Raw genomic sequence first — 13,549 nt, forward strand, 5'->3', positions numbered from 1 at the left:
ATAAGGTGATCCTAAATGGAGACTTGAACATCCATTTTAATAAGAAAACAGACTCCAAAACTATAGAACAAAAAAATCTACTGGATAGCTTTGACCTAATACAGCATATAACAAATGCAACTCACAGGCTTGGGAATACACTAGACTTAGTTATAACAACAACTGGGCTAAGCATAACAAATATCTCAATAACTGAATTACCTCTCTCCGACCATCACTGTATATTTTTTGATACTCAAATAACCCTTACTAAAACAAAAAAAGAAATCACAGTTAAAAAGAGGCTCCTAAACGACAAAGCTGAATCAAAGTTCATTGATCTTATCAGACTACATGAACCACACAATCATGACAGCTCTCTAAATGAAATGGTAGAAAATCTCAATGATGCAATGTCATCTATATTAAATTCTGTCGCCCCATTAAAAACGAAAAAGAAGAAAACTAGAGCCTCGCCCTGGTTAAACTATAATACGGTCAACAAAGAAAAAAGGAAATGTCGTGCAGCGGAGCGAAAATGGAGAAAAACAAAAACCACCATATGCTGTGATATATACAAAGATGCTTTAACTGCTTATAATAAAACCATCCGCTTAGCAAGGAAAGATTACTTCTCTAAAATCATTACAGAAAATGCTGGAAACTCCAGAATCCTCTTTTCCACTATTAATGTACTACTCAACACTGCCCCTACACCTCCTCAGTCATCAACGGTTAAGTGTGAAGAACTTGCACTATTCTTTAACAACAAAATAACCTTGATCAGGGCCAGCATTACTCATAATGGAAATAAAGCTGATTGCGGCAAACCGTGCAATGTAACCATGAGAAGTTTCACATGCATCACATTAGATGTACTCTGCAAAACTGTCTCAGAATGTAACTCCTCCACCTCAGACATTGACCCTATACCTACAGCTTTCTTCAAACAGGTATTTAATAGCGTTTCAAGCCCTGTGCTAGATATCATAAACACTTCCCTTAGGACTGGTATTTTCCCGGATGCCTTTAAAACAGCAGTTGTAAAGCCATTACTAAAAAAACCTAACTTGGATAGTAATGAAATGGCAAATTATCGTCCAATATCCAACCTACCATTCATTAGTAAAGTACTTGAAAAGATAGTTTCAGTTCAAATAAATTCCTTTCTTGAAGAAAACAACATCTTAGAAGAATTTCAGTCAGGATTCAGAAAATATCATAGCACTGAAACTGCCCTCACCAAAATAATCAGTGACCTCAGACTAAACTCTGATGAGAATAAGATCTCCATCCTTATCCTGTTAGATCTCAGTGCAGCATTTGATACAATCGATCATGATATTCTAATCGATCGTCTTGAAAACCATGTCGGTTTCTCAGAACATGTGCTGGGCTGGTTTAAAACATACATCAGAGGGAGGAAATTCTATGTTAAACTAGGAGATCACATGTCTGATATATACGACAACAACTATGGAGTTGCACAAGGGAGTTGCTTAGGTCCTTTACTCTTCTCCCTTTACATGTTACCGCTGGGTGATATCATCAGAGAACATAATGTAGATTTCCATAGCTATGCGGATGATACACAACTGTACATATCTGCTGAACCAAATGATACAGCGATTAGCTCCATTACAGACTGCTTACTGGCAATAAATAAATGGATGAGTAAGAACTTCCTGAAACTAAACGAGAACAAAACTGAAATTCTAATTATCGGCTCCAAAACTAAAAAAGAAACATTAATAAAGAACCTGGGGGGACTAACCCCTTGGATCAAATCTGAGGTCACTAGTCTTGGGGTTATCATAGATTCAGAACTGAACTTCAATTCTCATATTAGCAAAGTGACGAAAACATCGTTCTTCCATCTCAGAAATATAGCAAAAGTACGACCATTTATTAATCAGAACGATGCTGAGAAGCTAATTCATGCATTCATATCTAGCCGGTTAGACTACTGTAATGCACTTTTCACAGGTCTCCCTAAGAAAACCACAGAGAGGCTTCAGCTAATCCAAAACTCTGCAGCCCGACTGCTAACTAGAACCAAAAAGAGAGAGCACATTAGTCCAGTCTTAGCTGCTTTACACTGGCTTCCTGTAACATTTAGAATTGACTTTAAGGTCTTTCTCCTTACATACAAAGCTCTAAATGGACAGGGACCTAACTACATCGCCAACACTCTAATAAATTACACACCAGCAAGAACACTGCGATCATCAGCTGCTGGACTACTAGAGGCTCCCAGAAGCAGTCAAAAGAGGATCGGTAATGCAGCCTTTATCAACTATGCCCCAAAACTATGGAACAAACTACCCCAAAACATCAGGGAAGCCAACTCGCTAGACATCTTTAAAAGACCTCTTTGCTCAGGCATTTCACTGATAGATATCTGCTACCACCTAGTGGCAAGAGGAAACATCAGGGATATCCTGACACAACTTGTATTTACCTGCACTATTCTTACCCTGCCTACTCTTATACACTGCCTATCAAATTCATGTGTCGGTTATTGCACTTTTTACTTCTTACTGATGACTATTTTTAAACTGAATCATTTTAAACTATTTTTATTATTTGCTAGATCCAAATGTGAAACACTGTGATTATTTGCCATATCTTGCTATGCTCGCTCATGCCTGTATTTTTTATGTCCGTTCTATTTTATAATTTTTTGACTATTTTTAAACTGAATCATTTTAAACTATTTTTACTATTTGTGTTACTGAAAACTGAAAGCGGAGAGCCTATTGGGATGCTAGATCCTAATGTGAAACACTGTGATTCTACCTGTCTATCTTTTTATGCTCGCTTATGCCTGTATTTTTTACTGTTGTGAAGCACTTTGAACTGCAACCTCTGTATGAAAAGTGCTATACAAATAAAGTTATTATTATTATTATTATTACTTGTATTATGCACATCGTTGCGGGCGAGACCCCCCGCATTTCACTGTATACCTGTATGCCGTGACAAATAAAACTCTTGTATCTTGTATCTTGTATCTTGATACAAAGACTGACAGCATATGGCAACTCAATGTGAAATGTTTTGTTTACATGTGAAATGTCTGCAAACATTTGGTGTAGAACAGACAGAACAGTCATGATGGGTTTTGAAAGAAAGGTATTTTCCAGACAAGTATTCAAAATGTAAAGAAATTATATATTGGGACTTGAAGGCACTGTTTGTTCTGGGGATCGAACCAGCGTCCTTTCAGTTACTGGTCGGCCTCTTTTACCTCTAGGGAGTCTAGGCCATCCTGCCTCCCTAATGGACTGGGATGGAACAGATGCAGTGAACAGTAATTGAAAGTGTCAAAATTTGACAGTTATTAGAATATAAATGATATACAACACATGCACACGAACACATACACCAAATTTTCTATTCATTCCAATTAATTACATTTTCAGTATTACAGATAGATATTGCCATAGCGATTTGGTTTATGCTGTTGCATTACAATGCTTTTATTTAAAAAAGATTTGTTCACCTTGTCACAGCATAATTTGATCCTCCCGTCTGGAAAACGTCTTACACTTTATGCTTTAAAAAAAATATGTAACATATACATTTGTAGCCAATTGAAGTACCAGTATAATGTGTGTTAATGAATGCTTTACTTTGCTCTTGAATATCTAGTTTGATTTGGTCTTTGTTGTTGCATCTCTCTACAGGTTGGGGGGATCCATGGCATGTACCTAGCCAACAAACTTGTGGGTGACCAAGTAAAGACTTTCATCACGTACAACAAGGGGCAAACCTGGGCCCTTCTGCCGGCCCCCGCTACCGATGTGGATGGAAACAACCTGCACTGCCTTCTGGTGAGCTTGAGAGCCACCGGCCCAGAATGAATGCTGTTGTTCGTGGGAAATGAAGCTTCTGACAAACATCATCCGTCAAACGTTTCGACCCCATCGGCTGTTCTTTGGATATTTATTTGATTTAGAACCACATTTACACACGGCCAGGTGCCGGCTATAGCATCAGTTTGCTTTATTTATTTATAATTTCTTTTTATGGATAAGGAAATGCTTAGCTAGAAGGTTCTAATTTAAAGCTCTATGCCTCAGTGTAGCAGCCTGCAGTGTCGTCGTGGTTCCTTTCAGTGGTTCAAACGTTCCATTAACCTCAGAGATTTCAATGTAATCATTGTAGACATTGTACTAATGAAGGTTAGATTAGACTGAATTACAGAAAGTGGCCTGTGTTGTTATGTGCCAGTTATGTTTGGTATTCACTTTGCTAATCCAGTCGCCCTCTAGTTTTACAAAACTGTTGGAATAAAAGAAAGAAAAACTGATCTTAGTCTGTTGATAGGTGATACAGTATTTTAAATGTCACACAAACTACCATTATGCTTCCCCACTGTACATTACAGTACAGTACACACACACCCACACACACACACACACGTACACACACACGCACGCGCGCACGCACACACACACACACACACACACACACACACACACACACACACACACACACACGCTTGCCTGTTTGAAAACCCCTATTGATGTTTTTCAAAGTGGTTGATTCTGAGAGATGAATCAAAATGATTTGAATGCATTTTTCAAATTGTAAAATCTATGCATCTCAGGGGACATTTGAATTGCATGGCTTGTTTGCTTTAGAATGAAACAGTTGCAGGTGCCCTCCTTGTCCTCTCCTTGTCCTCTCCTTGTCCTCTCAGCCATTTTCCTTTTGCCGGCAGAAGAGCGGAGGGGAAAGAGCATCTTTCTCTTATGAATGGTCTCTGACATTGGTGGGAAATCATTTGAAGGCAGAGACCATTTTAATTGTACCCTGTTAAGATCTGTTTGATGTCAGAATGTCTCAAATCTTGTTTGATTGGAATCCATTTTGTCGACAGCCATTTTGTTCGCTGCATCTACACCTGGAGATGTCTGAGAACCCCTACACGTCCGGACGGATCTCCAGCAAAGACTCTGTACCGGGGATTATTGTGGCTACAGGTACATACTGAAAGGCATTAATATGGATTAGATTGATCAGAGGCGTTAGCCCCTCGCTGAAGTGCTGGGGTGTCTGAGCTTGATCACCGACGCTCCATGGTTAAGTAATGGTGAAGTATATGCTTAAGCACTCTGCAGAACGATTCATCGTCAGTGATTAATATATTCTTAGTGCTGTTAAAAACCAGAACATGAGCTAATCAGACAGTAGGATACACACTCATTGTTAGGGTATTTGATGGGAAATTGACCATGGGATGATATTTTACTCAGTGGGTTTTCCATTGGAGATGGAAGGACACATTGAAATAACTATGCCAAGTTTAGCAGATGGATAGGTTCATTAATTTACTGTATATATTTCTAGTTAGCAAGGTCTTTACCATGCAAATATAAGTGAAATTATTCCTCTTTCACACTCAAGGGAATATCGGCCCTGAGCTGTCCTCCACCAGCCTTGGGATGTTCATAACGTCTGACGCGGGGAACAGCTGGAGACAGGTGAAACCCGCCTGGGCCGACAGTATCTGTCCACTTCGCTGTATTTAGTTTGGACAGATCGTATGGGTTCACGTTGATTGGGTTCTGTCTATAGCGGAGTACTGTATTTAAGGAATGTTTGTTTCATGTAGGTTTTCAAAGAAGAGTACAATGTTTGGTTCCTGGACAACGGAGGCGCTTTGCTCGCCGTCTTACACGCTGCCTCGCCGATTCGACACTTGTGGTACGTGTGCCAAATGAGTTTTAAACGTTACATGACACATAATTCTGCACATTACTACTGACTGTGTTTGAATATCTTTTTTGAGCAAAACACAACGGTTACCACTGTAGTCGCCAATTAGGCTACCTACTGCATACCATCACACTTTACGTTTTGAAATGCTGATGGGTTGACTTTGCATACTGTAAGTACTGCCTCGGCACAACAGCTTTTCTCACCACATCAAATCTGTCAGAGTAATTTGCAACAGGAAAAAAGAATGTCTGCTACTACTTTAGTACCTTTCTGTGGGTATTTTTGAGTGCTTTTATGCAAATGAGCTGTAGAGCCGCTTTCAAGTATGGCACAACTCTGAGTGCCCTGGTCCATGTTGATGAAACCTCACTCGATCTGCTTTGATGCCCCCCCCCACACACACACACATACGTGCACTAAAACACTGTCAAAGAGCATTAAGATTAGCAAAAGATGGTTTGTATTCCTGTATATTGTATTGCTGTTTTTACCGTGAGTCATACCTCTCTTTTTTTCGTTCTGTCGCTATCAACATTTACCTAGACCTGTTTGTTAGAAACTGATATGGGTCCTTCATTTTTCAGTTTGGCATATGCAATTTTCTTCAGCTAAGCCATATATATACAGTATAGGAATATTGCACATTTTGTGTGAGTGTTCGATGTGAGGGTAGGTGAGGAGACCCCAAATGCAGAACAAGATCAGAGAGAGTAGAGGCAGAGACGACGGAATGAAACTGAACAGGCTTTTACTTTGGCAGTTTGCAAGGAACAATGATACACGTTAAAAACGGTAACAACAAAAACGAACTGCAAAACCCGAAAATAAAACTCAGCAGTGCTAGAAAAAGTGGACTAAGAATAAGGAACGGACTCACTGGGAAATACAGGTGATAAAGGTGAGTACGTGACCGAACACAACTTGGGTAGACAAAACAAAACAAGGGCAATGGCGCGACAAGGAATGTGAGAAACGGGCAGGTACAAATACCACCCGTGATTACTGATGAGCGCCAGCTGGTTCAAGGCCAGGCATGACCAAGACTGGTGAACACAAAGCAATAGTAAAGAGAAAACTCACATCACAAACATAAGCATATGTAAAGGATTATCCTTAATGGAAACATATGTAAAGGATAAACCTTAATGGAAACATATGAAAAGGAAAAACCTTAATGAAAACATATGAAAAGGATAAACCTTAATGGAAACATATGAAAAGGATTAACCCTTGATGGAAAGCATAAGTAAAGAGAAAAGCCTTACTGGAAACATATGTAAAGAGCAAACCCTTTAAACACAAGCTAGACCGGGGAAACACAACATGAACAGAGGCAGCATAGCATTAATAATAGTATTCAAACCTAGGACTAAATGCCTGAGAAGGTTCAATATACGGAGCTGCTGCGTTTGGCCACCAGAGGGCGGCAGAAAACCACTGTTCACATTGTTCAGGAAGGGTCCCCGGCTGGGACCATGACATTTTGTTGATGATTCTAAAAACTGCAATGCTCAACTCAATTTATTTATTTTGATTCTGTTTTACATTGTCGGTAATTTTTTCCACAAGGAATCAGACATACCCAAATATGTTTGGATCTATTAGCCAGAATATTCATTGGTGCAACTATTACATGGTGAGCTATAACTGTAACGTCTGGGCTTTCTCTCCCTATTCAGGATTGGAAGCTCTGCTGCCATCCTGGAATTCTCACTCTGTCTCTGTAATTATCCTGATTGTTGTCACCTGCCTGTGTTTTGTGTCACTGGTTCTGATTGGGTCTGCCGGCTGTGTTGAGTCCTTTATAGTAATACCTTGCCTCTCTCTTTTTGTCGGTTCTTCAGCAGTGTTACTGGGAACAGCTGTCCATGGGCAGAAGTCGGATATCTCGCCCGTTATTATGATTTAAAGTAGGGATATCCGATATTATCGGCCTACCGATATTACCGGCCGATATTGGCATTAAAATGTGATATCGGAAAATATCGGTATCGGTTTTCAAATTATTTTCTTATTATTATCATTTTTTTTTTTACATTTCTATAACCTTTATTTACCCAGGCAAGCAAGTAAGAACAAATTCTGATTTTATTTATTGTCAAAAGTATGCATAATGTTGTGTTAATTCCACAACAAGAGATATGTAATGTTAATTACCTGAAATTATTCAGTTTTTTGGGGGGGGGGGAACCCTGCATATCGGTACCGGTAAAAAAGACAATATCGAGCATCCCTAATTTAAAGTTATCTTTGCGTAAGGTCGAGAAGTCGGATCTCTCACCGCTCTATTCTCTATTGCTTTTCCTTAAATTGTTTCTCTCAGTACCTTTCCTTGTATTACTATTTACCTGCTTTACTTCATAAAGTTATATTATCGCTCAAAGTGTTTCTGATAATAAAAAGAACACATATTCGAGAAGAGCAACACCCTCTCCATCTCCTTCTTCCGTGCCACACAAGAACTCAACCATTCTTACCTGGATTCCTAACAATAACATTACAAAAAAACAGACTGTATGGTGTGTAATACTAATAGATTATACAGTAGACACACACACACACACACACACACACACACACACACACACACACACACACACACACACACACACACACACACACACACACACACACACACACACACACACACACACACACACACACACACACACAACAGTACAGACACAGTACTACAGGTACCTCATAGGTACCTAACATTACCTTATGCATTTCAATAAGCACTCATAGCTGCTGTCTTCTGATGTGGTGCAGGATCAGTCTAGACGAGGGGAAGAGATGGGACCGCCACAGCTTCTCCCTGGCTCCCCTCTATGTGGATGGAGTTTTAATGGAGCCAGAGACAGAGAACCACATTATCACGTAAGAGGAGAGAGAGTGTGTGTGTGTGTGTGTGTGTGTGTGTGTGTGTGTGTGTGTGTGTGTGTGTGTGTGTGTGTGTGTGTGTGTGTGTGTGTGTGTGTGTGTGTGTGTGTGTGTGTGTGTGTGTGTGTGTGTGTGTGTGTGTGTGTGTGTGTGTGTGTGTGTGTGTGTGTGTGTGTGTGTGTGTGTGAGAGAGAGAGAGAGAGAGAGAGAGAGAGAGAGAGAGAGAGAGAGAGAGAGAGAGAGAGAGAGAGAGAGAGAGAGAGAGAGAGAGAGAGAGAGAGAGAGAGAGAAGCACAGTCCAGGAGGAATCAGACAAGCATCAAGCTTGAGAAAAGGAAGCGTATTTGCCGTCTAAACAAAGACATGTTTTGGGATTATTTTTGCATTCTTTGTTTGGTCCCCTATGCATGAACCTAATTCAAATTCCTTGTCAGTGAGAGTTGTTATCTTGTTTGTTGACATGAACCATCGATTTAAGATACAGGTCCTGTAGTTACTGTAGCATGTCAGATAAATGACTGCATCCTCACATAAACCCTCATGCATCTTGTTCACTTATTTATTTATTTTTGTCTAATCTTTCCCCAGTTTCTTTGGCCACTTCAGCCATCGATCAGAATGGCAACTGATCAAGATCGACTACATGGGCATTTTCAGTAGGAGATGCATGGATGGAGATTACCAGACATGGCACTTATACAACAAGGTAGCAGACACACTGAGTACTATTGATTTATTGTCACCATCAAGCGATGCATATTTAGCCACCGTCACTGTAACCAGACTATTAGTTTGCGTGCACGCCCACACGCATACACAAACAGGACTGTTCTTTCTTTTTTTCTTTCCTTCTTTCTTTCTTTCTTTCTTTCTTTCTTTCTTTCTTTCTTTCTTTCTTTCTTTCTTTCTTTCTTTCTTTCTTTCTTTCTTTCTTTCTTTCTTTCTTTCTTTCTTTCTTTCTTTCTTTCTTTCTTTCTTTCTTTCTTTCTTTCTTTCTTTCTTTCTTTCTTTCTTTCTTTCTTTCCTTCCTTCCTTCCTTCCCCACCAGTCTCTTGCCAACGCCATATTGCATTGTGTCATTTGCTAGGGTGAGCCATGTGTGATGGGTGAGAAGCAGATCTATATGAAGCGTCGACCTGGCAACCGCTGCATGCTAGCCCAAGACTATTCCAGAATCTACTCTTCAGAGCCTTGCCCATGCAGATCTTATGATTTTGAATGGTAATGACTTGTTCTGTTCCGCTTTCACACCAGGGAATGACACAGGCTTGTATCCGTGTGTTTTACATTTATTTTGTAATATTTACCAGATAGTCCATCTATTCACTGATGTAATTTAATTGTTTTTTAATTACTGGTGTTCATACACGCTCTAATCACAAACATAAGTATCAGTTTGCTAAACCAATCCCCAGAATACATTTAAATGTTTACCGGATAGTCATTGTGTGCGTGTTCTTAGGATATAATTATAGTTTGAAAGTTAGGAACTTCACTAATTAGCATGAATAGAAAATGACTTCTTATAATTAAATGAATACAAATAGATGCCTTGAACGGAAGTAGTTTGCTTTTTTCAGTATGGATACCTGTAACCATTGGTAACCGCTTTCAAAAGAAAATGGCTAATTTCTGTGCATTGGTAGTAGAGTAGGTAAACTACTAGAAAAGCATGATATTACTGTTCTACTGTGACTTGTCCTGTGGAACATCCAGTAATAATATGTTTTGTTGATATATCTTCCATTGCCATGTACAAAACAATGGTTGCTGTGTTACAGGCAGCCATGTTGGAAGACAGATAACTACACAAGTATTACGGGCAAACAAAGGCCTCTATCGCTAAATAATCTTTGTGTCTGAAATTCAGTTTGATCCTGCTTGTCTGACAATCATGTCTCTAGGCATGGTCTTAAAAGAAGTCATGTAGGCTAGCTCTGCTGTATATCTGCAAAATATATTCCTGACTACAAAAGCATACTGGCGAGGTGATTGGAGGAGTTTTTAATCATCAGGGTAAAGGTCTTTACACACCAGGGATGTTGACGAATAAACGGCACACAATTGTAAATGATGTGATGTGATTTTGTAATTAAATTATTATGGTTAAAAAAATATATATAATAAGAAAACGTGCAACAGAAAAGAAAATAATGGATCACAACATCATCACAAGTGATGATGACCTCGTGCTCCTTTTACTTCATAAAAACAAAAACAATACACTCAATATTGACAAAGAGAAGAGCACTTGGTGAGTTTCCACTGCTTGGTTCGGGAGCTTAAACTGTACCACAGCCGCTTCAAAGCACACGGGATGACCGTACTGCTGAAGTACCGCTGCAGCGGCTGGCACCAAGCTTGACGAAACAGAGGAGTCCTTTCAGAGAGACCCGGGCAGCGGCTAGCCGCATGTCTGAGGTAAGATACAGTAACAGTTTTATTTTCCAAGTATTTTATTTGAGTTACATTTACATTTAGTCATTTAGCTGACGCTTTTATCCAAAGCGACTTACAAGTTAGGTACACCTATGGCAGCTAAGGGTCAGTGGTATTGTTCGTCAAACAGTGTTGCACTTCAGTGTTACAGTCTTATAGTAGTATAGACATAGCATAGTAGGTGGTAGTAGTATAGGCATAGTAGGCTATCATAGTAAATAGACTAGTAGATAGTAGATAGTAGTATAGACATAGTAGCATAGCCTTTTTGGTGCCTCCATCTGTCATAAATATACTGACCTCTTATACACTGGCCCCCTGATGTACTAAGGCAGGCACAAAGCAGTTGCTGCCTTTGTTAATACAGTATTTCCTTCTTGATTCTAGTTTATCTCTGTTTCTCTACAGCTCTAATGGTGACTGCTGTGCTCTTTGTGTGAACAGCTGCCCAGTCTCTCCTCTCTGTTATGATCAATTTAGCTTAGAAGAATTTCTCTCTGGTTGTGAAACTGCAACATGATGGTGGAGATGTTGTTTTAAGTCAAACTTAAATACCACATGTAAAAATGTAGCTTGGCAAAACTGCTTTCAAGTATTATGCCCCATACAAATGGAATGAACCACAGAAAACCTTGAAGCTTGTTTGTCAGAATTTTTGTCTGAACTGTACTTGTTTGTCCAATGTGATTTCTATTGCAAACAGGTCGCTCATGAAAAAGAGATCTTGGTCTCATGTGTTTACCTGTATAAATAAAGGATAAATAAATTAAATAAATCAATGACAGATGGAGACACCAAAATGTTGTGGGCAGCAAATAAACATAATAATATGATTGTGTATTCTATTTAGCGTCCATGTCGTGAATTTGAGTGTGTTTGTGTGTGTGTGTGTGTGATCATATTAGCTGTAAGCGTTAAGCAACTTAAGAAAATATAATACTTCCTTTCATCATGTCTTTGCAGATTCCTAAGCACCGGTGATAGTTGCACCACAATTGCAGCATGTTTTCGCCTCTGCATCTCAACTGTGGCACAAATAGTGAGGGAAACCTGAAATGCTATCTGGGAAGACATGAAAGAAGCCTACATGCCATGTCCATGTAAGGATATGTGGATGAATACTGTGAGGACATTTGAACAGCGATGGAACTTTCCAAATTGCATAGGTGCACTGGATGGGAAGCACATTGTGATCCAAGCACCTCCCAACTCAGGATCACAATTGTGCAATTATAAGGGCACCTTCTCTGTAGTCTTGCTTACCCTGGTGGATATACTGTAGACTACCGATTTCTGGCTGTTGACATTGGAGGTTTTGGCCACAACAGCGATGGAGGCATTTCCCCCATCTCTCATCTTGGTCTCCAGGCGGGTGACCTTGATGTCCCGCCACCATCTCTCCTACCTCCTGCACCAGAGTTGGGACCCGTGCCATATGTGGTTGTGGCTAATGAGGCCTTCCCGATGAAGCCCTACCTCCTCCGGCCGTATCCGGGACGTCGCCTCTAAGAGGACAGGCGAGCCTTCAATTGCCGGCTCTCCAGAACCCACCGTAAAGTGGAGAGTTGTTTTGGCAGCCTCAAGTAACACAGGAGGGTCTACTGTCGAAAGGCTGCAAGTGATGGGGAGCCAGGTGAAGACGATGGTGGAGAGAGCATCCTAGCTCCAATCAGGAACCTGCGGGGGAACAGGGCATCAGCAGAGGCCCTGAGAGTGTGGGAAACCTGCCTGTGCTGTGGCAATATGCACAGAGCCTAGAGCAGGGGTGGCCAACCAGTCAGAGACTAAGAGCCACAACATTTACTGTGGTACCACAAAGAGCCACACCATATATACCAGCGTTTCTCAACCTTTTTTTCAGTCACGGCACCCTTAATGTGTTTATAGGTCCCACCCTCTGGCCTCTGAAGTTGCTAATGTCTTTTTTATTTGGGCCTCACAGGGTTAACCTCTTAAGCCCGAGCTGTCCGCTACTGGACCGCAAATGACATCACACCATAAGTCCATCTCTACAGAATGTATGAATTAATGTTGCATTGTGTTTTCTTTTCAAATGTAGCCAAGAGTGGCGGCTGGGTGGCGCAGCGGACTAAGCGCTCGTCACCAACTCGTGAGACACTGATATCAAATCAAGCTGTCAGTGTTGCCTCCGGCTTGGCCGGCCGTCATACTGGCTCAATTGGCAGAGTCAGCGGGAGGGAAGCCGGTGGGTGGTAATCTGGTCGTTGTAAACAGCGACCACTACAGGTCGGTCAGGGCGCCTGCACAGCGAGGAAGGGAGATGGTGAGGGTATAGTGTGAGCCTCCACCATGTTACACCTCACCAATGAGAGTCCGTGCTGGCAGGTGAAAAGAAGGGGCTGGCTGACTCCGCATGTATCGGAGGGGACATGCGATAGTATCTATCAACCCTCCCTAGACCGGCACATGCAAGCAACGACCAGGAAGGGGAGGAGGGAATTGGCACGACTAAATTGGGATGGGAGAAAAATACAGAAAAACCATACCTAAGGCGATG

The 13,549-nt window shown here is 40.8% G+C and overlaps 1 protein-coding gene across 1 annotated transcript in view; it reads left to right on the forward strand.

Moving 5' to 3' along the window:
• Positions 1-13,549, forward strand: part of LOC311234739 (VPS10 domain-containing receptor SorCS3-like) — a gene marked incomplete at both ends in the record, with an annotated part of 229,353 nt that overhangs the window by 164,007 nt on the left and 51,797 nt on the right. Inside the window, 7 exons of the mRNA XM_084321982.1 lie at positions 3,669-3,815; positions 4,868-4,970; positions 5,395-5,471; positions 5,603-5,700; positions 8,488-8,589; positions 9,181-9,298; positions 9,680-9,813. Of these exons, the coding sequence (XP_084178108.1) occupies positions 3,669-3,815; positions 4,868-4,970; positions 5,395-5,471; positions 5,603-5,700; positions 8,488-8,589; positions 9,181-9,298; positions 9,680-9,813 (779 nt within the window). The remainder of the gene's footprint in view (positions 1-3,668; positions 3,816-4,867; positions 4,971-5,394; positions 5,472-5,602; positions 5,701-8,487; positions 8,590-9,180; positions 9,299-9,679; positions 9,814-13,549) is intronic.

This window comes from Notolepis coatsorum (genome assembly GCF_963971535.1).
Source record: "Notolepis coatsorum genome assembly, chromosome: 9".
NCBI lineage: Eukaryota > Metazoa > Chordata > Actinopteri > Aulopiformes > Paralepididae > Notolepis > Notolepis coatsorum.